Source organism: Haematobia irritans, chromosome 4 (genome assembly GCF_050003625.1).
Source record: "Haematobia irritans isolate KBUSLIRL chromosome 4, ASM5000362v1, whole genome shotgun sequence".
Lineage (NCBI taxonomy): Eukaryota > Metazoa > Arthropoda > Insecta > Diptera > Muscidae > Haematobia > Haematobia irritans.
Window position 1 is genome coordinate 134,707,549 of NC_134400.1, and position 27,518 is coordinate 134,735,066.

The following is a 27,518-nucleotide window of genomic DNA, read 5'->3' on the forward strand; positions in this document are numbered from 1 at the left end:
TCACGTTTTCGCACGAAAAACTGTTATACTCCATATAAAAAACGTTAGCGCTGAATAAATGCGAAATCTTTGTTTTGAGCATTTTCAGACACATATTTATACAACCCTGGATTTTTCGCATGAAAAAATAGGCAGGCATATTATTTCGCATAAATAAGTTAAAATCCATGGGTTTGAGGCCCTATTTACGGAGATAGATGAAGATATTCGTTTTTCGCAGAAACGAACTTAGTACTATGCATAATGTGTTAAATTTTACTGTTGAGAGTAATGTCTGTTTTTTGTTGAGAACGCGATTTTCTCAACAATTTCTCAACTTGAATTTTACACTTATCCTTTGAAAAAATGTTTGAAAATTGTTGAAATTTAGAATTTTTCAAACGTTTGTGCATGGCTGAACAAGAAGGTTAAATCATGGGCCCATATGATTACAATTTTTTTATTTCGACAAAATTTTAAGATGTCAATATCATATGTTTATGGTGGTTGCAGCTCTCCAAATGACACTGCATAGCAAATGCATCTCAAACAAAATCACACATTCATAGCTAGAGAATTATTCGAAGATGACTTGAGTATCTTGATAACATATTTCAGACCCAAAATACCACGCACATCAGTTTTTAAACTGCATCATGAACTGTTTTTGTTAAAAGCTGTCGAAGATCCATTTGACTGACTTCCATTCTTAACTTTGGTGGGTATTATAGTCTTATTTGTGTCATATCGGCGTTCCTCGGATGAATTATTCACTTCACAATCACTCATAGGTGACGCAATTAAATTTGAACCTTTATTTTTCTCTGGATTTGAATTATTTTTTCAGGACAATTGAAAGAATAAATAATTGCCACTTTTACCGATGCTTTACGATTCTTTTATCAGCTGATTTTGACTTCTTAAAATTGTAAACAACATATTGAAATTTTTGTTTTTGTTATAGTGATTCAACCTCCTTATTCAGCCATGCGTTTGTGTTTATTGGGATTGTATAATAGTTTGGAAGCATGTTGAATGCTAACGTTTTTCCAATGTAAGTGGTTATTGGGTTGTTTTCATAAAATCATCGATAAAGTTATCGAAATTTTCTTAATTCTCTTTTGGGTGGAAATGTCAAGCGGGACATTCTTATTACAATGCCCGGTTTCTTACAAATTTTACCTTTGCGAACAGTGGAAAATTTCGTTTCTCAGAAATGTTTACTACCTAAAGATAAATGTCGATCCATTTTGCGGCCAGGGCAATGGGCAAAATGTTGGTTTCATCCAGTTGGTCAACCTAACAAAAGAAACTTTGCAATTTGCCAAATATATCCTAGAAATACTGACGAAGATGCTGTCTGTTACATGGATCTTAGTGTATGCAAGTTTCACGGCAATGATCAGCTACTGGCATTTGATGAAATTACACCTCTGAATAGTAATGGGACACATTTGGAGGAGGTCCACGTGTCTTTCTATTTACTCCCTAATTCTGTGCAGAATATTCTTTCTTTGTCGATAGAACATTTACAAAGTATGGCTCAGATTCTTCTACAGGAATATAATTTGTCTGCCGATTGTATTGTCAGTAACCAAGAATTGCATAAAAGGGGAGTTGGATATATTGAAGTAAGAGTAAATGATGATATGGAAGATAAATTGAATTATGTAGTAAGAGACGCCACTAAAATACATATTGATAACGTTATGTTAAGCAAATCCTTCGAACGAAATGTTTTCGATTTCTTTGATATATCACCCTTTAAAAGAGCTCGACGAGAACTTGATGATTTGATGAGCATGGCACAATTGCAGCGCTGCTCCTCTAATCCACAACGAATGAGTTTGAATGCATTAATTGTGGGGCCGGTCGGCTCTGGGAAAACATCACTGATAGAAGATTTTCTTAATCATTATAATTGCAATGTGTTTCGGATTACGACAACCAGTATTCTCAAGCAGCAGTATCCAGGAGAAGCCGAGACGGAGTTAAGAAAACTATTTAGATCGGCAAAACACTTTAATACTCGGTTCAAACCAAGAGGTATGTGTGGGATTCAAATGTAGCAAACTTTTCCTAATATATTTATTTCTTTACAGATCCTACAGTTATACTAATAGAAGATGTTCACTGGCTTTGTCAAGAGACTAAAACAACAAATAACAACTCGGAAGCTTCAATCACAGCCTTGCGCATCTTAACCCAAATCTTATCATTGATAGATGAACTAAATAATTCGACAAATAGCATATTGTGTTTCGCTACTACTAACAGCGGTGAAACTCTAAGCGAATTGGCCCGAAGACCCGGTCGCTTTGATAGAGAAATTCCAATTGCAGCCTTATCGGCTGAAGATCGCAACGATATAATTATGAAACTATTTAGCCTTTGTAACTCCTCGGAAATAAAGTTGCCCATACCTTCCTTTGTAGCCGAACAGACTCAAGGTTATGTCCTTTCTGATTTAGCTCTATTGGTTCGTAATGTTGAAAAAAGAATTCTTACCAAGCCGCAAGACAGCCTGGAGGTAGCCTTAAAGGAAAGCTTGGACAAATGTAGGCCTCTATCTGTAAGAGGAGCTATTGCAGTTTCAAAGACAAATGATAAATTCGAAACAATTGGCGGAATGCAGAAACTGAAAAATATTTTAAAAGTATCTGTATTAGCTGGTCTCAAACAGGAACAAGCATTCCGAAAGTTTGGCCTGACATTACCCAAAGGTGTTCTCTTATACGGACCACCAGGTTGTGCTAAGACCACTATTGCAAAATGTTTAGCGTCTGAAGCCAATATGACTTTTATAGCAACCTCGGCAGCTGAAGTATATTCACCCTATATTGGATGTGCTGAAAAATTCATAGCAAAAATCTTTGATACTGCTCGCAAAAACTCTCCGTGTTTAATATTTTTTGATGAAATCGGTAAATATATTTAAAAGTCGAATTTACTCATGATCATTTATAAATAATGTTTTTAATTAAAGACTCCTTGGTTGGTCGTAGATCCATGAATGCCTCATCGGGTGACATACAGATAAGAATCTTGTCAACATTATTGACTGAAATGGATGGCGTAATAGGCTCCAATACTGCAGACTCACTCAACAAATCTCAAATATTGGTAGTGGCTGCTACAAATCGCCCTGATATGGTCGATGATGCTCTTTTACGTCCGGGCCGTTTCGATAAACTTATACATGTTCCAGCACCTGATGAAAATTCAAGACGTTCGATATTGGCCATTTTTGAGAAACGAATGCCATTTGCTAAAGATGTTGATTTACATGAAATAGCAGCTCGAACCCATAATTATTCTGGTTCCGACATATGTAATCTGTGTAACGAAGCCGCAATGAATGCTTTTCAGCGAGATTTTCAAGCCAATGAAATACAATATGAAGATTTCAATTATATTTTGCAAACGTCTTCCAAGTCATCATTGACTCAAAATCAAATAGATTGGTATTATCAATTTGAAAATAAATTTTTACGGTAACATTAAAATATTCAGTACGAAATCTTTATGATATATGGTGGTGTTGTATACTGGGACCAAAAATGCAATTTGTATAAAGGAGAGAACTCCTTTTTATAGCCGAACGTTTCACATGGACGAATCCGAAGGTGCTTGTTTTATTTTGTGGTTAGAATGGTCACTATGCAAATGTTTGAAATTGGATAGGTTGATTCTACTACTGAAACCAGGTAAATATTCGAGCAAGGGTGAATCGAACGCACAGATTTTCCTTCTCTTGCAAGTAGTGAAGACACTTGCGGCTCTGCTCCCTTCCAGCCTTCTTGAGAATTTTCTGCCAACCATCACATGAATTCCGTAAAGTAATCATGCTACAGCCTTCATTAATGGCATTATCGTCCTGAAATTTGGCACAGATTCGTTCGAAGATGTCCCATATCGGTCCAAGTTTTGCTATTGCCCCCATATAAACAGACCCCCGATTTCGTGACTTAGGCTTCTAGAAACCATAGTTTTTGTTTGTTTGTTTGTTTATTCATTCAATATAATAAAAAGGCCTAGTGCCCCATATAGTGTATTACAAGTAATAAATCATAACCATAGGCTACAAAAAAAAACTTTAAAATTAAAATCCTTACAACTAAATAAATACACATCACAACCAGTTTCCCAAATCTAATACACTGAAATAATAATTCAAGTAGTACAAAAAAATTTATAAATAACTAGTAAATAACCCCGTGTTAGCAACAAAAACTAAAGAACAGCGATGAAATAGTCAGTCAAGCGAAAAAAGAAAGATTTTTAGACATCAGGCATTAAAATACTCATAAAGTTTCAGTCGAAAGACATTATTACATTGAGAGAAAATACGTAAAGAATAGGGCAACACATTCCAGCACCGAGCAATCCTGACAACAAAAGACCTCATGTAAACAGAATTCCTCACAAGAGGAATGAGTAATTGAGGATTTTTCGTAGATCTACTGAATGAAAAGCACTCATACAATGCTAAAGGTTGACCACTTTTAATAATCTTATGAAACATGTGAAGTAGACGAATGTTCAGAAAATTCTCAAAAGAGCAACCCAAAAATTCCTTCACATAATCAGAAATATGATCACGTCGATTAACGTTAAAGACAAAACGAGCAATAGTATTAGCTATTCTATTCAAAACCAACAAATTACCATGGCAAGTGCCAGAATAAACTTCTAAACAGTATATAACTTGAGATAATAAAAGGCTGTGAGCTAGACATTTCCTGACAAATAAAGGTAGAATCACTCTTGATGAGTAAATCCTACGCAAGGCACTCCAAACTCTACAACATACCAAATCAATATGCGGTCTAAAGGTAAGTCTACAATCAAGAATCAAACCCAAACATCTCAACCGTTCAACCAACTCAATACGATAATTGCCAAGAAATACATTCAAATTATAGTCATCGTGATTAGATGATCCAAACGAAATAACCTTCGACTTCGATGGGTTAACGGAAAGGCCGTTACTAACAGTCCAACCGCTAAACCCCGAGAGACACCCATTGATTTCCCGCTCCAAAATTCCAATTTCACCGCGATTGCCACTAAAAAGGAAAAAGACATCATCAGCATAACAAAAAGATTTGCACAGTTTTTATCCGATTTACATGAATTTGGAAATCTGGTAATATTTTTGGACCACAAATGTATGTGCATTGTTTTGATATAGTGCCCACATATCCGATTTGGCTGAAATTAAAATTTAAGAGGTATGTCGAATATAATATAGATTGCTGCATGTATTGATATAGCCCCCATATCGATGTCCTCATTCCAGAGTACGCTAAGACGACTTAGCATTTTTTTTATGGAGTTTGCTGTTTTTTATTCGGATTGATGTGAATTGCATCCTGTCAGAGGATTGAATTTATTGGACACTTCTATCAAAAGTTATGGTTAATATTGTACGTAGCCTGTGACTAAAGTTTTAAAAATTTCCAATCCAAAAAGGGCAAAAAGCTTTGTTCGGTTTAAAGTGATCGAATTCTTTTTAAACCATGTTCTATTATTACTATTTTGAATTCGTACATGCTAAAAAAATCTACAATAACCCTGGAAAGTCATCCTTATTTTTTGTATACTAACGTCATCCTTCGTCATTTTGGCTACGGCTTATTTCACGACGCTATAATTGGCATCGTGAGCAAAAATGAGAAACAAAATTGAGTTTATTTCCTTATTCAATTTGGTTTTAATTAGTATAAGACAAAAATTCATAAAATGATTGTATTGGTATAACTTAAATTTATCATTTCCCAATCGACCAAAATGCATTTTAAATCGAAAATGAAATTACGCGTCGTCAATTTGACGAAGGATGACTTTCCAGGGTTAAATATGATTTTAAGACTGAAAAAAGTGAATTTATGTCTTATACGAGAAATTGAGAAATTCCAAAAAAAAAAACTATGAACTGTTTTGCTGTAAAATTCACTTTTCAGACTTAGCGTACTTTGGAATGGAGACATCGATATAGACCGATCTCCCGATTTAAATTCGTGGGATTCTAGAAACTTCAATTTTTATCAGTTTTTCCTAAAAATTGATATCAAGAGCTATTTTAGGTCACCAACTAGGTGTGCCGAATATGGTGTTGGTATGGTGACTTCTTGGCCTCTAGAAACCGTAGTTAGTATCTAATTAACCTGATATTGGAAATCTAGAGATACTTTAGGACCATAAATAACTGGGCCGAATATGGTATACACCGGTCCATGTATTGATAAAGCCCCCTTACAGACCGCTTTTTTGTGCTTCTAGAAACCGCAATTTTTATCCAATTTTTCTGAAAATTGATATTTAAAGGATTTTTTAGGACAATAACTAGGTGTGTCGAATATGGTGTGTATCGGTCCACGTGTTGGAATAGCCCCGATACAGATCGATCTCTAGATTTGACTTCTTGGCCTTCTAGAAACCGTTGTTTTTAAGATTCGGCCCGTCTGTATATAATTGTTAGGTTTTAAAATGATACCCTAGTATTTACAAGAACCAATATTTTTTTTTATATATATTCCTGGCCACTAATATCCTTAAATGATCCCAGATGCGATCAGTAATGATTTTGTTTGCTGCTACACTCAAAAAAGTGATCTCTCTATTTCACTAAAGCCAATTTAACTTTTTTTAATTCATGGAATTATTATGGTTGGCGAAAATTTCCTTTACTTTAATAATTTTTTGCGTACACTCATAGAAAAAGTCTGCTAAAAACAGCAGTCGATGTCTGCTGTTATATTTTTGTACTTCAGGGCCTAATGAACAACAATTTATAAAATTTTTAGGTTATAAATTTTTCCCCAGAGCATATTTAAGAACCAAAAGTAGTTTTTGGTATATTTTTGGACTGCAAGCTCCTAAATACGATCAGCAAACATTTTGTTTGCTGTTATGTCTCAATTCCATAAATATTCAGATTTTTGGCCAAATACTATATATGTTCATAAAATATTGTTTTAATTATGTTAGGAATGCTCATAAGTTGATATTTTTATTTGTTTTAGCCAAAATAAAACATGTTTTAGTGTAATTGAGCTTAAAAAATAGCAGGGAATGTTTGATATTTCAGCAAACTGTGACTGCTGTCCCTTTTTCAGCAGACTTTCTGCTGTTTTAGCAGACTTTTCTGCGTCCCTACTAACAAATTTCTTTGGGTGTACGTTAGCTAAATGAACTTAAAACGGGGAAAAATTATAAACAAAAAAATAAGCATACAGATTTACTAAATTTGTATTTCTTATAAAGTAATTCAATATATCTTTAAATTTGTAAATTTTATTACAAATGCGTCCATCATGAACTTCCTATGTGTTTTACGTATAGTTTAAAATGATAACAAAATGAAAATTTATATATATATATTTAACAGGTCGGCTGATAAGTACCCGGTCTGACACATAGATGGCGTTGCTAGTATTAAATGCATATTATTTTTATATAGTACCAACCTTCAAATGATTCGTGTCAAAATTTGACGTCTGTAAGTCAATTAGTTTGTGAGATAGAGCGTCTTTTGTGAAGCAACTTTTGTTATTGTGAAAAAAATGAAAAAAAAGGAATTTCGTGTTTTGATAACTGTTTTCTGAAGGGAAAAAATACGGTGGAAGCAAAAACTTGGCTTGATAATGAGTTTCCGGACTCTGCCCCAGGGAAATCAACAATAATTGATTGGTATGCAAAATTCAAGCGTGGTGAAATGAGCACGGAGGACGGTGAACGCAGTGGACGCCCGAATGAGGTGGTTACCGACGAAAACATCAAAAAAATCCACAAAATGATTTTGAATGACCGTAAAATGAAGTTGATCGAGATAGCAGAGGTCTTAAAGATATCAAAGGAACGTGCTGGTCATATCATTCATCAATATTTGGATATGCGGAAGCTCTGTGCAAAATGGGTGCCGCGCGAGCTAACATTTGACTAAAAACAACAACGTGTTGATGATTCTGAGCGGTGTTTGCAGCTGTTAACTCGTAATACACCCGAGTTTTCAGTCGATATGTGACAATGGATGAAACATGGCTCCATCACTACACTCCTGAGTCCAATCGACAGTCGGCTGAGTGGACAGCGACCGGTGAACCGTCTCCGAAGCGTGGAAAGACTCAAAAGTCCGCTGGCAAAGTAACGGCCTCTGTTTTTTGGGATGCGCATGGAATAATTTTTATCGATTATCTTGAAAAGGGAAAAACCATCAACAGTGACTATTATATGGCGTTTTTGGAGCGTTTGAAGGTTTAAAATGATAACAAAATGAAAATTTATATTTATATTTAACATAAATATTTATTAAAATCAAAAAAATTTCTTTATGTAATAGGCCTTAAAAAATCAATATGAAAAAAAGATCCACTATCACTCATATATAGCCACTTATCTGTTGGTGATATTGATTGCTTGATATCCAGAACTAAGTGAAGTCTCTGCATAGAATTTAATTTCAACAAACCCCCTAAATCGTTAAACATTTTCGTTAACGAGAGAGATTAGAATTTCATTTCGACTCTTACTCATCTATATAAATCGTTTACACGAAGGCCTGCTCTAACTAAAAAACTAACTAAAAAAAACTACAAAAATTAATGTTTTACCTACATATAATTTTAATGTTTTGAACAAAAATATCGCCGTATGAAAAAAGACCTCGGTGTAATACCACGAATGCAAATGCATTTCGGCTCACTAGTCAGCGTAACAATGCAGGATAAGCTTTCACTTAAGCTGTTGTTATGCCGAGATCTCAGGTGAGAAAAAGAGATGCATTTGAGAGAGCAAATCTTAAAATCGTGGCAATACGCTTAGAGGATTGAAAATAAAAAAACACCAACATCATAACGCTAATGCTGAAACACAGCCAATATTCGAAATGCACTAATAACTGCATCATTAGTGGTTTATTTCAATAGTAGATCTGTTCGCGTACTTTGCCAGTAAAAACTAGCAAGAGAGTAAAAATTTATTTTACTCTATTTGCTTAAAAGTACGTGGACGGCACCCAGTAACTAACAGGTTGGCTGATAAGTCCCCGGTCTAACAAAGAAAAACACATTTATTTGTCAAAATTCGTTTTTATACCCTGCTCCACACTGTGGAACAGGGTATTATAAGTTAGTGCATATGTTTGCAACACCCAGAATGAGGCGAGATAGACACATGGTGTCTTTGGCAAAAATGCTCAGGGTGGGCTCTTGAGTCGATATAGCGATGTCCGTCTGTCCGTAAACACATTTTGTAATCAAAGTCTAGGTCGCAGTTTTAGTCCAATCGACTTCAAATTTGGCACAAGTATGTGTTTTGGCTCAGAATAGATCCCTATTGATTTTGGAAGAAATCGGTTCAGATTTAGATATAGCTCCCATATATATCTTTCGACCGATATGGACTAATACGGTCCCAGAAGCCAGAGTTTTACCCCAATTTAGTTGGAATTTTGCACAGAGAGTAGAATTAGCATTGTAGCTATGCGTGCCAAATTTGGTTGAAATCGGTTCAGATTTAGATATAGCTCCCATATATAGCTTTCGCCCGATTTACACTCATATGACCACAGAGGCCAATTTTTTGCTCCGATTTAGTTGAAATTTTGCACAGGGAGTAGAATTAGCATTGTAGCTATGCGTGCCAAATTTGGTTGAAATCGGTTCACATTTAGATATAGCTCCCATATATATGTTTTTCTGATTTCGACAAAAATGGTCAAAATACCAACATTTTCCTTGTAAAATCGCCACTGCTTAGTCGAAAATTGTAAAAATGACTCTAATTTTCCTAAACTTCTAATAGATATATATCGAGCGATAAATCATAAATAAACTTTTGCGAAGTTTCCTTAAAATTGCTTCAGATTAAATGTTTCCCATATTTTTTACTAAGATTGTGTTCCACCCTAGTGCATTAGCCGACTTAAATTTTGAGTCTATAGATTTTGTAGAAGTCTATCAAATTCTGTCCAGATCGAGTGATATTTAAATGTATGCATTCGGGACAAACCTTTATATATAGCCCCCAACACATTTGACGGATGTGATATGGTATAGAAAATTTAGATCTACAAAGTGGTGCAGGGTATAATATAGTCGGCCCCGCCCGACTTTAGACTTTCCTTAATTGTTAGTATTCAACATAGTTCCCTTCAAGAGCGATACAACGATTATAACGACCTTCCAATTTTTTGATACCATTTTGGTAGTACTCCTTCGGTTTTGCCTCAAAATAGGCCTCAGTTTCGGCGATCACCTCTTCATGCAGCCAAATTTTTTCCCTGCGAGCATCCTTTTGTGGTCTGAGAACAAGAAGCAATTCGAAGCCCAATTCATGAATTTTTTCCATCGTTCTCAATGACTTGTGGCACGGTGCGTTGTCTTGATGGAACAACACTTTTTTATACCCACCACCATAGAATGGTGACGGGGGTATAATAAGTTTGTCATTCCGTTTGTAACACATCGAAATATCGATTTCCGACTATATAAAGTATATATATTCTTGATCAGGGAGAAATTCTAAGACGATATAATGATGTCCGTCTGTCCGTCTGTGTGTCTGTCTGTTGTAATCACGCTACAGTCTTCAATAATGAAGCAATCGTGCTGAAATTTTGCACAAACTCGTCTTTTGTCTGCAGGCAGGTCAAGTTCGAAGATGGGCTATATCGGTCCAGGTTTTGATATAGTCCCCATATAAACCGACCTCCCTATTTGGGGTCTTGGGCTTATAGAAATCGTAGTTTTTATCCAATTTGCCTGAAATTTGAAATCTAGAGGTATTTTATGACCATAAAGAGGTGTGCCAAATATGGTGAGTATCGGTCCATGTTTTGGTATAGCCCCCATATAGACCGATCTCCCGATTTTACTTCTTGGGCTTATAGAAACCGCAGTTTTTATTGAATTTACCTGAAATTGGAAATCTAGAGGTATTGTAGGACCACAAATACGTGTGGCAAAAATTGTGAGTATCGGTACATATTTTGGTATAGCCCCCATATAGACCGATCTCCCGATTTTACTTCTTGGGCTTATAGAAACCGCAGTTTTTATTCAATTTACCTGAATTTGGAAATCTACAGGTATTGTAGGACCACAAATACGTGTGCCAAAAATTGTGAGTATCGGTCCATGTTTTGGTATGGTCCCCATATAAAACGACCTCCCGATTTGGGGTCTTGGGCTTATAGAGTCTTGAATAATGAAGCAATCGTGCTGAAATTTTGCACAAACTCGTCTTTTGTCTGCGGTCCATGTTTTGGTATGGTCCCCATATAAAACAACCTCCCGATTTGGGGTCTTGGGCTTATAGAGTCTTCAATAATGAAGCAATCGTGCTGAAATTTTGCACAAACTCGTCTTTTGTCTGCAGGCAGGTCAAGTTCGAAGATGGGCTATATCGGTCCTAAACCGACCTCCCTATTTGGGGTCTTGGGCTTATAGAAATCGTAGTTTTTATCCAATTTGTCTGAAATTGGAAATCTAGAGGTATTTTAGGACCATAAAGAGTGTGCCGAAAATGGTGAGTTTCGGTCCATATTTTGGTATAGCCCCCATATAGACCGATTTCACTTCTTGGGCTTATAGAATCCGAAGTTTTTATCCTATTTGCCTGAAATTGGAAATCCAGAGGTATTTTCGGGTCATAAAGAGGTGTGCCGAAAACGGTGAGTATCGGTCCATATTTTAGTATAGCCCCCATAAGAACGATCTCCCGATTTAACTCCTTGGGTTTCTGGAAACCGTAGTTTTTATCTGATTTGCCTGAAATTGTAAATATTCTGGTATTTTAGGCTCACAAAAACGTGTATCGGATTATGTTTTTAACGGTCCATTTGATAATGCCTCCATATAGACCGACTTCACTTCTTGAGAGTGTGATAGGCGCACTGATCATGAAAATTGCTTGAAACTCAATGTAAAATTTCCAGATTTTACTTCTACAGATTTAAGATTTCAAATCAAGACGTTATTTTATAATTTTCTTGCACACTTCCAAGAGATGTTAATGATTCCTCTAAAACTCAAACAAAAATGGTTCTTATAAATCCAGAATCTGATATAGTCCTCATAGGTGAAATCGTTAAATTTATCTTCGGGAAGTGTCCTCAAGTCCTCAAGCCCTCTTGAAATTTCAAAGAAAACCCTAATATTTGGTTCATGGTGGTGGGTATTTAAGATTCGGCCCGGCCGAACTTAGTTCTGTATATACTTGTCTAACTTCCAATTGTAGTTGCGGAACATGTACATTGTATGTTATTGGTGCTTTGTTTGTTATCAACAATCAGCTGGCAACGTATGTTATGGTTTGCTAGATTTTACTGGAGAAAAAACTCTAGTAAAAACTTGCAATTTCTCTATCTGATAACTGTCAAATGTAGTCCCTCTCCGGCTCTCTTTTGTTGGCTTTTTGGTGTAAACGAACGACTTCCAGTAAAAATTTGTGATAATTATCAAAAATTATCCGGTTCTCGAACGGAGCTACTATTGGCTCTGCTTTGCATTACAATTATTAGCATGCAAGTTGACTACACTCTAGATTAATATTGTAGCACATATTTAGAAACTAAAAACTAGTTGTAGTAATTCATGGCAATGAATATGCAAATAAATTTATATGATTATAATGAATGAATATGAACAAATAATGAATATGTAATTTGTTGGTGGACGAAGGTTTCGCCAACACTATGTTACCGAAGCCATTCTTGCAAATTTGAACTACAATTTGTTCCTTCAAACTACAAAATTTTCCTTAACAAGTGAAAAAAATTATTTTTGTCTAATAAATTTTCTTGAATTTGTCGAAAAATATTTACTTACTTTTGTGATATCGGCGTGATGGCAGCGTTTGCAATACTGTTTAGTTAACATTTTTTGAAAAAATATTCAAAATTTGCTATAATTAAACAAAAGTTTTCTTCGGGTCCACTTTTTTTCAGTGTATGCCTTAATTTGAGACGTATTCAGATTTTTGAAGTTATGTATGAGATATATGTTTAATTGGTCCCATCATAATGAGTTAATGCAATTTTATTATATTTTTTGGTATTTATTTTTATTAAATATATATTTCTTTTGATAAACATTACAATTATATATATGTTGTATATATGTGGTTTGTATAATATTTTATAAGTAATTTTATTTTGCTTGTGTAGTTGTTCTGTTGAACTAAAAATTATATAATTAATTAACACAAATAATTTAAATTGTTTCTATTTTGTTCTGAAAAGAGACTTTAAAGTCATATATTTATATTAATAATTAGCAACTTGCCTCAGGTTATACTATATTGTTTTTCATTCACATTTGCCTGACTCGAATACATTCATTCGAGAAAACATTTATTAAGCACAACAAATATTTATTTTAATCACTCTGATGTTGCTGAACTCATTGTAGTTCATAATACAAATATGTTAATATTACAGGATTTTTTTCATTTTCTATTAAATAAATTAACGCTTTGCCTATATGGTGTTTTCCTACAGTTCCATTTGATTAATAAAAAAACACAATTCTCTATGGAAATAATTAATTCATTATTCTTTTCTGTGTATACATGCTTATATGTATGTATGTGTAAAAGAAATTTTATTTGTTTTTTTTTTTCATTAAATATACTACATAGAAAAATGAGGATTAGTGAGATATACTTATACAATAGTAACATACAAAACAGAATTAAAAATTTTATATTTTAATCATGTTTTATTGGTAGTATCTATAACAGGGACTAAACATACACAGTAATAGAATGTATCTGAAAACACAATAAGAATACGGATATGGAAAATATTGTCCAGATATAGTTTGCATTGTAACCAATTTCATGTGTTGTATACATTAAAGGTTTTTTCCAAAAAAAAAAAAAAAATAATAATATATATATATATATATATATATATATATATATATATATATATATATATATATATATATATATATATATATATATATATATATATATATATATATATATATATATATATATATATATATATATATATATATATATATATATATATATATATATATATATATATATATATATATATATATATATATATATATATATATATATCACTTCGAGATACGATAGAGTCATTATACTTAGATATGTGTTTATATATTTGATTCAATATATACATATGTGATATAAGGAACAAAGGTGTTTACCAATGAAGCATCACCACTAAAAAGAACACAAGTTAATAAAATGTGGAACATTCAGATATCATGCACTGAAAAAAAGCATGCCCGGTTCCAAAGATTTTGTCTTTACTTTAAAAAATTTGGTATTGATTCCGAGCCAAAGAAGCGGAGAATACAATTAAGGATACTTTTAAGACACAATTCTCTTTTAAATTTGGGTTTTGTATACTTGCTTCTAGGAAGCAAATTTTAATTTTTCGCTTTTTCAGCTTTTTTTTCTTCATATGCTATCAAAGTCGTTTAAAAACGAGTTAACGACAACTTTATTTTCCAAATTAAGACTCGACTTCCAGTAGAAATTATGCTTCGTTTCCAGTAAAAAACGTCTTTAAAATAAAGTGTTGAAAAACATGTCCTATATTTGAACGATTTTTTGCTTTGTAGTCAAGATGCAAAAAGACAACAAATTTAAAGACAATTTCATTAATTTTAAAGATTTTTTCTGAATTATTAAAGTCAAGTTGTCCTTAGCCCAAAAAATGTTTCTTTCATGTTATGATATCCATTTTTAAGCGAAATCACTTAATAATAAGGACAATATGACTTCATTGAAAAGTTTATCGACTTTTGGACAAGGAAAAAAACTTTATATTAGAGAAATGCGTCTTCTATGCTAAGCAAAATTTGCATTCGTATTTTAAAGACATGAAATCTTTGACCTCACGACAATATTTTTTTCAGTGTGATCATCCAGCTAACATGTCGCAGTTAGATTTTATCCCAACCACTACAATAGACTTTTAAGTTTACCAATTGAGGGAAATGTACCAAAAGAAAAAATATTTATTTTGCCATTATTATTGTTAGGTTAGGTGCCAGCCCGATGTATCAGGCTCACTTAGACTATTCAGCCCATTGAGATACCACATTGGTGAACTTCTCTCTTATCACTGAGTGCTGCCCAATTCCATGTTAAGCTCAATGACAAGTGACCTCCTTTTTATAGCCGAGTCCGAACGGCGTTCCACATTGCAGTGAAACCACTTAGAGAAGCTTTGAAAACCCTCAGAAATGTCACCAGCATTACTGAGGTGGGATAATCCACCGCTGAAAAACTTTTTCGTGTTCGGTCGAAGCAGGAATCGAACCCACGACCTTGTGTATGCAAGCATGCCCGAACCATTGCACCACGGTGGCAATTGTTACACCCTCAAAACAATCGTCTCTCTAACATTTATTCCAAACATATTTTGCAGGAAGCACATATATTATTGGATACTGCCGAAACATTAATATGCTTGTTTAATGTGAACATATTATATGTTTGGAAGCATTTTGAGCCCAAAAATATTATATGCTTGGAAGAATTTTCCCCAAAGAAGATTTTGCTCATTCCCTAACATAATTTTCACTTCCACGAATTTTTTTTAGTTCTTGGCACCTTTTTCTGTAATACAAATAATGTTGAAGAAATTATTCAATTTTATAATTTTTTTAAAATTTTACCTTTCGCCTGGACGGAGAATCGAACCGAGGACCATACAGTTTGTAAGCCAACACACTAACACTGAGCTACGTAGCTGTTATAGTCACCAGTAGACAATTATCGTTATAAGTTACATTTATATAGCATAGTTTGCAGCGCCCACGAGCCCATGCAAACATAACATTATTTAACAGAAACATACATGTGTTGGCAACGTGGAGCAGTGGTTACATGTCTGCTGTACATGCAAAGGGTAGTGGGTTCAATCCCTTACACATTTATATTTATACTATATTAAATTTTTATAATGAAACTTCGAAATGTGGGTTATTGAAGATTTACAGTCAGAAACAGTGCTTGATATAAACGAAATGGACTGAGCTTTTGGATAAAATATTATTTTTTTTTTATTGCAAAAATAACAATTTTGTAATAAAAAACTGTTGTTGGTATAAAAGTTTGAAATTTTGGAAGGAATTCAAAAGCTCTAACAAAAGAAGAACGTGGAGTCGAGTATAAACGTACATAAATAATTTTATAATATACACATACATTTATTTAGGCGTGAACAGTTTTTACTAGCATTTGACACCATTTTAAATGCATTTAAAACTTATCATGTTTTGTACTTAATTTAATTTTTAACTTTAAGGCCGGTATTAAGTTGGCATTATTGCTCTAAAATGACCCTGTTTTGCCTTTTACTTTTCTTTAATAATTCATTCTAAAGAAAATAAACTTTTTCAAATGTTTTAGCTGCAAAACTCGAACTTAATGCCCGCTTTTATATTTGAAGGTGTCCGTCAACTCCTCTTGGACTACTTATTAATAAAGAGGAACTAAACTTTGTTCTTACACATTTTACTGTTTAATTTTTTACTATTTCCTCCTTTTTTCATTTTACTGTCCCAACTCTAAAAAGAGTATAATGCCCTTTCGTTATTTTTATGAATATCCCTTTGTAATTTGTGTATATTTTCCACCGTTTTTTTTTGTTTTTAATTTCCTTTGCCATGTCTACACATACGTAAAATGCTGCTCTCAAGACGAAAACACATGCTGTTTTTTTTTTTCTTTTCAAATGTCTATTCTCTTGGTTCCGAATATCTATTCTCTTTATTCCGAATACTTATTCTAATATTCAAATTAAATAATATTTAGACTTAAGCATATACAATTTTTGGCCTTATCATAAAGCAGTTTCCGAAACAACATATAAGCGGTTTCACAGAAATTGCTCTCTTTTGATTCTCTCGCTGTGCTAATTTGATATCTTTCGTCAACCCTCCCGGTTTCTATCTCTATTTCTTTCTCTATACTCTCTCTGTCGCTCTCTGAATAAAATATCACAACATATATTTATATGTTTACTCGAAATTTGTAAATTTATATACGTTTACATTCACACATATAATTTTTATGAAACATGCATGCCCCAAACATAATATATTCTAACATATTAACATATGTGTTCCAAACATTTAGTGTTAGTTTGGGAACATTACATGTTTGCACTTAAATATATTGTATTTGAAAATTGTGCCCGAAACACATTTTTTTATATCGAAACATATGAAAAACATATTTTTCTAACAGTGTAGAAAAGCTATTTTAATATTTTGGTGAAACACCAAGAGCAAATAGTTTCTTTGGAATTAATTGACGAAAATAAAAATGTCAATGCTGAGAACATTGTTATTACGCTTAAAGGTGGGCATTAAGTTCGAATAAAACCGCTAAAATCACAATTTTCACGATTACTTTTATCTAATAATCCATTATGGTTGGTGCAGAGGAGTGGGGGGGATTTCAAAGCAGAGAAACGGTGAGCATCTCTTCTCAATGTACACTTTCTTTAACTCAACCTCTCAATAAATATTATATTTTTGTATTTAAACTAAACTTCTCTGTGTTATCATTTATTTTTCTCTCCGGTTTGGTCACTTCCTGATATCTGCACCAAAAAAATCGTTATCACCAAAAAAATCGTTGGCTACATAATTTTTATTTCTTCAATAAAAAACAATTATTTTTGAACCAACAACACAGTCCATTTCGTTTATATCAAGCACTGTTCTTTTCTGACTTTAAATCTTTAATAAGACACATTTTGCAGTTCATAGTAAAAATTTAATATAGTAGTATGTAATGTTGAACTTTTTTTGGGAATCTTCCGAACATATCTGGAATATATGTTAAAAAAAAGAAAAACTTTTTGGTTTTCGTCGAAGCAGGGATCGAACCCACGACCCTTGGCATGCAAGGCGGACGTAGCAACCACTGCTCTACGGTGCCCAACTAAATGTATGTTTCTGTTAAATAAAGTTTGTTTAATTGGCTCGTGAGCGCCGCAAGCTATGCTATATAAATATAACTTATATGGATAATTGTCTATTGATGACAATAACAGCTACATAGCTCAGTGGATAGTGTGTTGGTTTACAAATTGCATGGTCCGCGGTTGGATAAATTTAAAAATTTTATAAAATCGAACAATTTCTTCTATATTGTTTGTATTACAGAAAAAGGTGCTAAGAACTAAACAACCTCGTGAGGGAAAATGCAATTACCCAGAAAAGATTGTTATTTTTATACCCTCCACCATAGGATGGGGGTATATTAACTTTGTCATTCCGTTTGTAACACATCGAAATACTGCTCTAAGACCCCATAAAGTATATATATATTCTGGGTCATGGTGAAATTCTGAGTCGATCTGAGCATGTCCTTCCGTCCGTCTGTTGAAATCACGCTAACTTCCGAACGAAACAAGCTATCGACTTGAAACGTGGCACAATTAGTTGTTAGTGATGTAGGTCGGAGGATGGTATTGTAAATGGGCCATATCGGTCCACTTTTACGTATAGCCCCATATAAACGGACCGCCAAATTTGGCTTGCGATTGCTCTAAGAGAAGCAAATTTCACCCGATCCGGCTGAAATTTGGTACATGGTGTAAGTATATGGTCTCTAACAACCATGTAAGAATTGGACCATATCGGTCCATAATTACATATAGCCACCATATAAACGGACCGCCAAATTTGGCTTGCGATTGCTCTAAGAGAAGCAAATTTCATCCGATCCGGCTGAAATTTGGTACATGGTGTAAGTATATGGTCTCTAATGACCATGCAAAAATTGGTCCACATCGGCCGATAATTATATAAACCAATCCCAATCCCCCATATAAACCAATCCCCAGATTTGACCTAAGGCCTCTTAGAAGAACAAAAGTCATCCGATCCGATTGAAATTTGGTACGTGGTGTTAGTATATTGTCTCTAACAACCATGCCAAAATTGGTCCATATCGGTCCATAATTATATATAGCCCCCATATAAGCCGATCCCCAAATTTGACCCCCGGAGCCTCTTAGAGGAGCAAAATTCATTCGATCCGGTTGAAATTTGGTACGTGGTGTTAGTATATTGTCTCTAACAACCATGCCAAAATTGGTCCATATCGGTCCATAACTAATATAGCCCCCATATAAGCCGATCCCCAGATTTGACCTCCGGAGCCTCTTAGAGGAGCAAAATTCATTCGATCCGGTTGAAATTTGGTACGTGATGTTAGTATATGGTCTCTAATAACCATGTAAGAATTGGTCCATATCGGTCCATAATTATATATAGCCCCCATATAAACCGTTCCCAGATTTGATCTCCGGAGCCTCTTGGAGGAACAAAATTCATCCGATCCGGTTGATATTTACAACGTGGTGTTAGTATAAGGCCGCTAAACAACCATGCCAAAATTGGTCCATATCGGTATATAGTTATATATAGCCGATCCCCAATCACACAAAAATTGGTCTATATAGGTTCATAATCATGGTTGCCACTCGAGCCAAAAATAATATACCAAAATTTTATTTTTATAGAAAACATTGTCAAAATGTTATTTCTATAGAAAATTTTGTCAAAATTTTATTTCTATAGAAAATTTTGTCAATATTTTATTTCTATAGAAAATTTTGCCAAAATTTTATTTCTATACACCCAGAAAAAAGTGCCTTCGAAACTAAAGGAAAAAATTTTCATCAATATAGTTTATCCATTTTATTTCCATCAAGGTAAATTTTTGTGAAAAATAATAAAATTTACTCGTTTCAGTAAAAAAATCCTAAACTGTAAGCAGTTAGGAATAGTTCATTAACTAGAATAAGGCATGGAATTTTACTCATACTATTTTCTTCGCTGGGTATAAGAATTTACTACTGAAAAAGAAAATTTTATTCACCGATAACAAAGCATTCGTAAAAATAAACAAAAACCGAACTAAAACCAAGTTTCCTCAAAATTAGTAAAATTTCTTATAAAATGATAATTGCGACTTCCTTTATAATAGAAAGTTTTTCATACATACGAACAACACTTGACATAGAAAAATATTTTAGTTCATTCGTACTAAGAAGTATGCAATCCTTTCAAAACTTAAGGAAACACACTTGTTAGAATATAGGAAATTTTCCTAAATTTCTATTGTCTACCTGTAATCGATACCTGTCATCGTAATCGATGTATTTGCGCGTGGGTGTAATCGATATGTTTGCGCGTCGGTTGTTTTTTCTAGTTGGAATCGCGTTGTTTTGGTATACGGAGAGATTGTTAAAAAATAAGATGGTAAAATAATATAATAAATAACAAATGAAATATATAAAATATTTGTTATTTTAAATTAGTGAGAAAAATTTTCGTTTTTTTTAATAAATCTATCAATGTTCGTGATAGTGTATAAAGAAAGAAAACACCAGCAGAATAACAACCCTTTCATTTGTCTTCATTTTGGAATCTTCAATTATCAGGTAATATTCAGTGACGCTAACCTTTTGGAACAAAAATGTTTTATGATTTTTTATATTTGTAGGTATTGAAATTGTAAAAGGAGGACAAAATCGTTAGGCAGCAACTTATTAAAAGTGAAAAGTACAAGAAGAAGAAAAAGTGCGTTTTACAGTTGATAATATCACACGGAAATTGGAAATAGTGGAATAATAAACTAATATTTCAAAGAGATTCGATGCTGTTGATTCTTAATAAATATATTCAATATATTAATAAAACATGTCTTTTATTGAAGATAAAGTTGCTTATAGAAATAAATAAAATTGTATTTAAAAACGAAGGTAAGCTGTTCTAATTATGAAGTAAAAGTTTTACCACAAATGTGTAAGATTTGTCCAAATGAATGAAAACATTTCAATAAAATCATTCCATATATGAATTCAAATTAGTTAAATTTTTTCATTCTGTAGTATAGTGGTACATAAATATAGGAAAATGTTAACTAATATATGGAATACATTATTCCTAATTTCTACGAAAATCACATCGTTCAAACAAATAAAAATGTCTTTGGCGCTATACGAAGTTCAACTTTCTTCACAATGAGTTCATTTTAACTTAAAGAAGGGGTCACTTTTTTCTGGGTGTAGAAAATTTTATTTCTATAGAAAATTTTGTCAAAATTTTATTTCTATAGAAAATTTTGTCAAAATTTTATTTCTATAGTAAATTTTTTCCAAATTTTATTTCTACACGCAAAGAAAAAAACGTTTGGAAAACGTGTACCGAAAACGTTTTTCTTTTGTTAGAGTTTTTCGAATTGCTTCGAAAAGTATACACTTTTATCGCCAAAAAAATTCGTTTGTTACAAAATTTTAATTTTTTCAGTAAAAAAAGTTATTTTTGAACCAACAACACATTTTACAGTTCATAGTAAAAATTTAATATAGTAGAATGTAATGTTGAAAATTTTTCGGAATCTTCCGATCATATCTGGAATATATGTAAAAAAAAAAAAAAAAAAAAAAACTTTGGCAGGGATCGAACCCACGACCCTTGGCATGCAAGTCAGACGTAGCAACCACTGCTCCACGGTGCCCAACTAAATGTATTTTTCTGTTAAATAAACTTTGTTTAATCGGCTCGTGGGCGCCGCAAGCTATGCTATATAAATATAACTTAGTTATATGGGTAATTGTCTATTGATGACAATAATGGCTACATGGCTCAGTGGATAGTGTGTTGGCTTACAAATTGCATGGTCCGCGGTTCGATTCTCCGTCCAGGCGAAAGCTAAAAAAAAAAATTTTTCATATAAAAATTTCAATTTTTTTAGGTTTTGGGTGGATTTTTCAATTTTTTGGGGGTGGTCACGAATTAAAGTCCTTTTCGCTCTAGGACGCTGAGTTTAGGAGATACGGGCAAAAGAAGTTTTTCATATAAAAATTTCAATTTTTTTAGGTTTTGGGTGAATTTTTCATTTGTTGGGGGTGGTCACGAATTAAAGTCCTTTTTGCTCTAGGACGCTTAGTTTAGGAGATATGGGCAAAAAAAGTTTTTCATATAAAAATTTCAATTTTTTTAGGTTTTGGGTGGATTTTTCATTTTTTGGGGGTGGATACGAATTAAAGTCCTTTTCGCTCTAGGACGCTTAGTTTAGGAAATATGGGCAAAAAAAGTTTTTTATATAAAAATTTCAATTTTTTTAGGTTTTGGTTGGATTTTTTCAATTTTTTGGGGGTGGTCACGAATTAAAGTCCTTTTCGCTCTAGGACGCTTAGTTTAGGCGATACACGCAAAGAAAAAAAAAACGTTTGGAAAACGTGTACCGAAAACGTTTTTCTTTTGTTAGAGTTTTTCGAATTGCTTCGAAAAGTATACACTTTTATCGCCAAAAAAATTCGTTTGTTACAAAATTTTTATTTTTTCAGTAAAAAAAGTTATTTTTGAACCAACAACATAGTCCATTTCGTTTATATCAAACACTGTTCTTTTCTAAATTTAGGTCTTTAATAAGACACATTTTACAGTTCATAGTAAAAATTTAATATAGTAGAATGTAATGTTGAAAATTTTTCGGAATCTTCCGATCATATCTGGAATATATGTAAAAAAAAAAAAAAAAAAAAACTTTGGTCGAAGCAGGGATCGAACCCACGACCCTTGGCATGCAACCACTGCTCCACGGTGCCCAACTAAATGTATTTTTCTGTTAAATAAACTTTGTTTAATCGGCTCGTGGGCGCCGCAAGCTATGCTAAATAAATATAACTTAGTTATATGGGTAATTGTCTATTGATGACAATAATGGCTACATGGCTCAGTGGATAGTGTGTTGGCTTACAAATTGCATGGTCCGCGGTTCGATTCTCCGTCCAGGCGAAAGGTAAAAAAAAATTAAAATTTATAAAATCGTATAATTTCTTCTACATTGTTTGTGTTACAGAAAAAGGTGCTAAGAACTAAAAAACATCGTGGAAGTGGGAAAGATGTGAGGGAAAATGCAATTAGCCAGAAAAAAAAATTTTTTGAGTTAGTCTTTATGAAATTGTTTTTACATCCTGGAAAAGAATAAACGTTTATCACAAAAAAAATATGTTTTTCTTCCAAATACACTTCCTTTCAACGAAAAGCAAATGAGAAACGAACCTTGTTTGTCTAAAATTTCGTTTGGGAGGAAAGAATTATTTTTTTGCGTGTATAGAAAATTTTTTCCAAATTTTGCTTCTATAGAAAATGTTGTCAAAATTTTATTTCTATAGAAACTTTAAACTTAATTATATACGTATTTAATCGGCTTTTTTTAGTTTTAGATATACCACGTATGGACTTACTTATAATTTAGAAGACGGTGTTAGGAAGTCATCGGCAAGTGTTACCGCAACCCAAGTAATTCGATTGTGGATGTCAGTCTTCAGTAGAAGTTTCTACGCAATCCATGGTGGAGGGTACATAAGCTTCGGCCTGGCCGAACTTACGGCCGTATATACTTGTTTTGAGTTAGTCTTTATGAAATTGTTTTTACATCCTGGAAGAGAATAAACGTTTATCACAAAAAGTATATACTTTTCTTCCAAATAAACTTCCATACTGCGAAAAGCAAATGAGAAACGATCTTTGTTTGTCTAAAATTTCGTTTGGGAGGAGAGAATTATTTTTTTTTGCTTGTAGTCTTTATAAAGTGCTGTTATAACTTATAGCATAATGCTCATATTGGTAAATTGAACTCTGTTACTTCATTTCATTCCATTCAATTAAAATGTATAAACCAAAGATTATATAGTAAATTTGTAGGCAATATTTTTTGTTTTCTTCATTTCTAATTTTATAAAAAACCACAAATTTCCATAGTAGGGATAGAGTTGCTTTAAAGGCGATAATTGTAGCAAAACCTAAGTTTGCTTCACGTATTTATTTTTTTTTGATAAGTTTTAAATAATATCAAATAAGTTTTAGCACAACCATTTTAGTGTTTGAAACAGTTTTCATTTTTATGTTTTTAATTTTTATGTTTAATACAACATTAAGGTTAGAAGATATATGTTAAAGATTAGTTTTATTTGATTAATGTTTTTGTTTTTTTTTTAGTATTTAACAATTATTATTTATAGTTTCCAAGTGTGAAAGAGTTAACCATTAACAAAAACATACAACATTTTCCATTTTCAGGTATATATTATTATTTCTTTTCATTCTTAGGATATTCTCTATATGTACTATATAGTCTATATGTAGATAGATAATTAGTGGTAAATTGAAGCGTATTTGTTTGTTGGAGAGTTTGTTGTTTTTTTTTGTTTCTTTTAAGTTTAGAAATATACTATATATTTTGTTAGATATGTACTAAGTTTTGGTTTCATCTTAACAGTTTATAAAAGATAGTTGCTTATAATAGATAGCAATAATATGGTTTTAATTTCTCAAAATATTTTTTTTATTTATTCTTTGTTTTTCTTTTTTAATATTTAATCATTTTGCCAAACTTAAAGTTTTCCCTGCCTTATCCTTTAGACATATCCTTTGTTGCATTTTACATTAAAATAGTTTTTCCAGAAGACTTTCTGTGTGCATTTTTAAGCTGTAGCTTTTTTCAATAAGGAATTTATATTATAGAAAAATAATCACAAAAAAAAAAAACAATAGTTAGATAAAATCATTGTAATTTTGATTGTGGCAGATACCACATCTCATATTTTTTGTATAACAAAGGCATGTGTAAGAGAAAGATTACTGTGGGTTTTGTGTTTCGTTTGTTTTTAACAGCAGTATTTTAGTTTAATTCGAAGACTTGTAATTCGATTTTATCTATTAAAGAGGAAAATAAAGTAAAAAAGACTAACTACAGTTAAGACTAAATTTTATACCAAAAAGACTAACAGCCATTTATTGTTTGAATTTCACAATGAAGAGAGAGAGAGAGCTTAGTCTAACGATATTTACTTTTGTTCCATTTCAGATATAAAATCAGAATGATTTGCAGTCATTAGGAAACCCGTGGATTATAGAAAAAAATTCGCTCCGTTTGTAACAAACGGAGTATCAGACGTTTGATACTAAAGTTTTGTTTGTTTTTTTAACCAAGTTACTTTAAATGTGTATGCATTACACGCGTGTCTATAAACCGACCTGCTTGGTTATATACGTTACGTGTGTACTGATTGACGAATATAACAGTTTACAAATTAAAAATTATCACAAAAATAATATACAATTCTTCAAAACAAAAAAAAAAAAAACTATTTATTTTATCACGGAGAACGAAATTTCCAAAATAATAATAATCATAATGAGATGCTTGGTGAATTCTGTGCAGCTGCTCTTAAGGTCTTGTATGGAATTCAGCGAAATCTTACAGACTTAACCTCCTTTCAATCCCATAAATGATATACCCTGTACCACTTTGTAGACCCACATTTTTGAAAGCATATCAAATCCGTCCAATGTATTGGGTGCTATACTCGTAAAACGACTCGGAATTTAATTCTAAGCCAATTGGTATACTAAAAGATGGGTCTATGGCTACTCCTTCTCAGCGTTACATACAAATGCACAAATTTATTATACCCTGTACCACAGTAGTGGTGAACAGTATAAAAAAAAAAACAAAATTTTATCTCCATCGAAAATATTGTCAAAAGTTTATTTCTATAGAAAATATTGGCAAAAGTTTATTTCTATAGAAAATTTATGAAGTACCTCTTTGTAAAATCTACCAAAACATCGAAAATTCTACCAACCTACACTAAAAAAAAAAGTTTACTTGGATTCAAAGATTTTGACATTCCCTTAAGGATTTTGGTATTGATTCCGAGCCAAAGATGCTGCTTCTTTAAAATAAAGAAATTTTTAGCGACCCATCTGGCTTTAAATCTAGGACCAATAAAATTAAATTTAGGATACAGATCTCATTTATCAAAATTTCATTCTCTTTTCGCGATTTATCAATAAAGCTATTCACGTACATACAAATGCCAGTTTAAAACAAGTCGGGCGGGGCCGACTATATTATACCCTGCACCACTTTGTAGATCTAAATTTTCGATACCATATCACATCCGTCAAATGTGTTGGGGGCTATATATAAAGGTTTGTCCCAAATACATACATTTAAATATCACTCGATCTGGACAGAATTTGATAGACTTCTACAAAATCTATAGACTCAATATTTAAGTCGGCTAATGCACTAGGGTGGAACACAATATTAGTAAAAAAAATATGTGAAAATTTTAAATCTGAAGCAATTTTAAGGAAACTTTGCAAAAGTTTATTTATGATTTATCGCTCGATATATATGTATTAGAAGTTTAGGAAAATTAGAGTCATTTTTACAACTTTTCGACTAAGCAGTGGCGATTTTACAAGGAAAATGTTGGTATTTTGAGCGGTTTTGTGGAAATCAGAAAAACATATATTGGGAGCTACATCTAAATCTGAACCGATTCCAATCAAATTTGGCACACATGACTATATTACTAATTGTACTCCTAGTGCAAAATTTCAACCAAATTGGGCCAAAACTCTGGCTTCTGGGGCCATATAAGTCCATATCGGGCGAAAAATATATATGGAAGCTATATCTAAATCTGAACCGATTTCAATAAAATTTGGCACACATGACTATACTACCAATTGTACTCCTTGTGCAAAATTTCAAGCTAATCGCGATAAAACTCTGGCTTCTGGGTCCATATAAGTTCATATCGGGCGAAAGATATATATGGGAGCTATATCTAAATCTGAATCGATTTCAACCAAATTTGGCACGCATAGCTACAATGCTAAATCTACTCCCTGTGCAAAATTTCAACCAAATTGGGCCAAAGCTCTGGCTTTTTGGACCATATTAGTCCATATCGGGCGAAAGATATATATGGGAGCTATATCTAAATCTGAACCGATATCAATCAAATTTTGCACACTTGACTATACTACTAATTGTACTCCTAGTGCAAAATTTCAACCAAAATCGGCCAAAAATCTGGCTTCTGGGGCCATATAAGTCCATATCGGGCGAAAGATATATATGGGAGCTATATCTAAATCTGAACCGATTTCTTCCAAAATCAATAGGGTTCTATTCTGACCCAAATTAGGAACATGTGCCTAATTTGGACTTAAATTGCGACCTAGACTTTGATCACAAAAATGTGTTCACAGACAGACGGACGGACGGACGGACAGACGGACATGGTTATATCGACTCAGGGACCCACCCTGAGCACTATTGTCAATGACACCATGTGTCTATATCGTCTCCTTCTGGGTGTTACAAACATATGCACTAACTTATAATACCCTGTTCCACAGTGTGGCGCAGGGTATAAATACAAATTATAACGGATACTTCAAAGTAAAAAATGTTTTCTTAATTCACTAACTAAAAAAACTTAAACCAAAGACGCTAAATCCTCAAAATAAGTCTTAGCCTATATTTGAAGCGTTTTTATTTTAAATCTAAAGTTTCAATATTTCAGTTAGTTTAATGACAATTTCTTTAAATCAAAAATGTGTTTCTTTACTTTAAGGCAAATTAGCCTTAGTTCAAAGACACGCGACTTTAACGAAGGGACGCAAATTTACAAAATTTGTATC

General features: G+C 32.9%; 1 protein-coding gene across 1 annotated transcript; it reads left to right on the top strand.

The window, feature by feature from the left end:
• The first annotated feature begins 1,110 nt into the window (after positions 1-1,110).
• On the top strand, positions 1,111-3,485 carry LOC142234519 (ATPase family gene 2 protein homolog B). The gene is made up of 3 exons (XM_075305681.1): positions 1,111-2,025; positions 2,082-2,903; positions 2,966-3,485. The coding sequence occupies exons 1-3, from the start codon at positions 1,137-1,139 to the stop codon at positions 3,475-3,477; spliced, it is 2,223 nt and encodes a 740-aa protein (XP_075161796.1). The 5' UTR covers positions 1,111-1,136; the 3' UTR covers positions 3,478-3,485.
• The last annotated feature ends 24,033 nt before the right edge of the window (positions 3,486-27,518 follow it).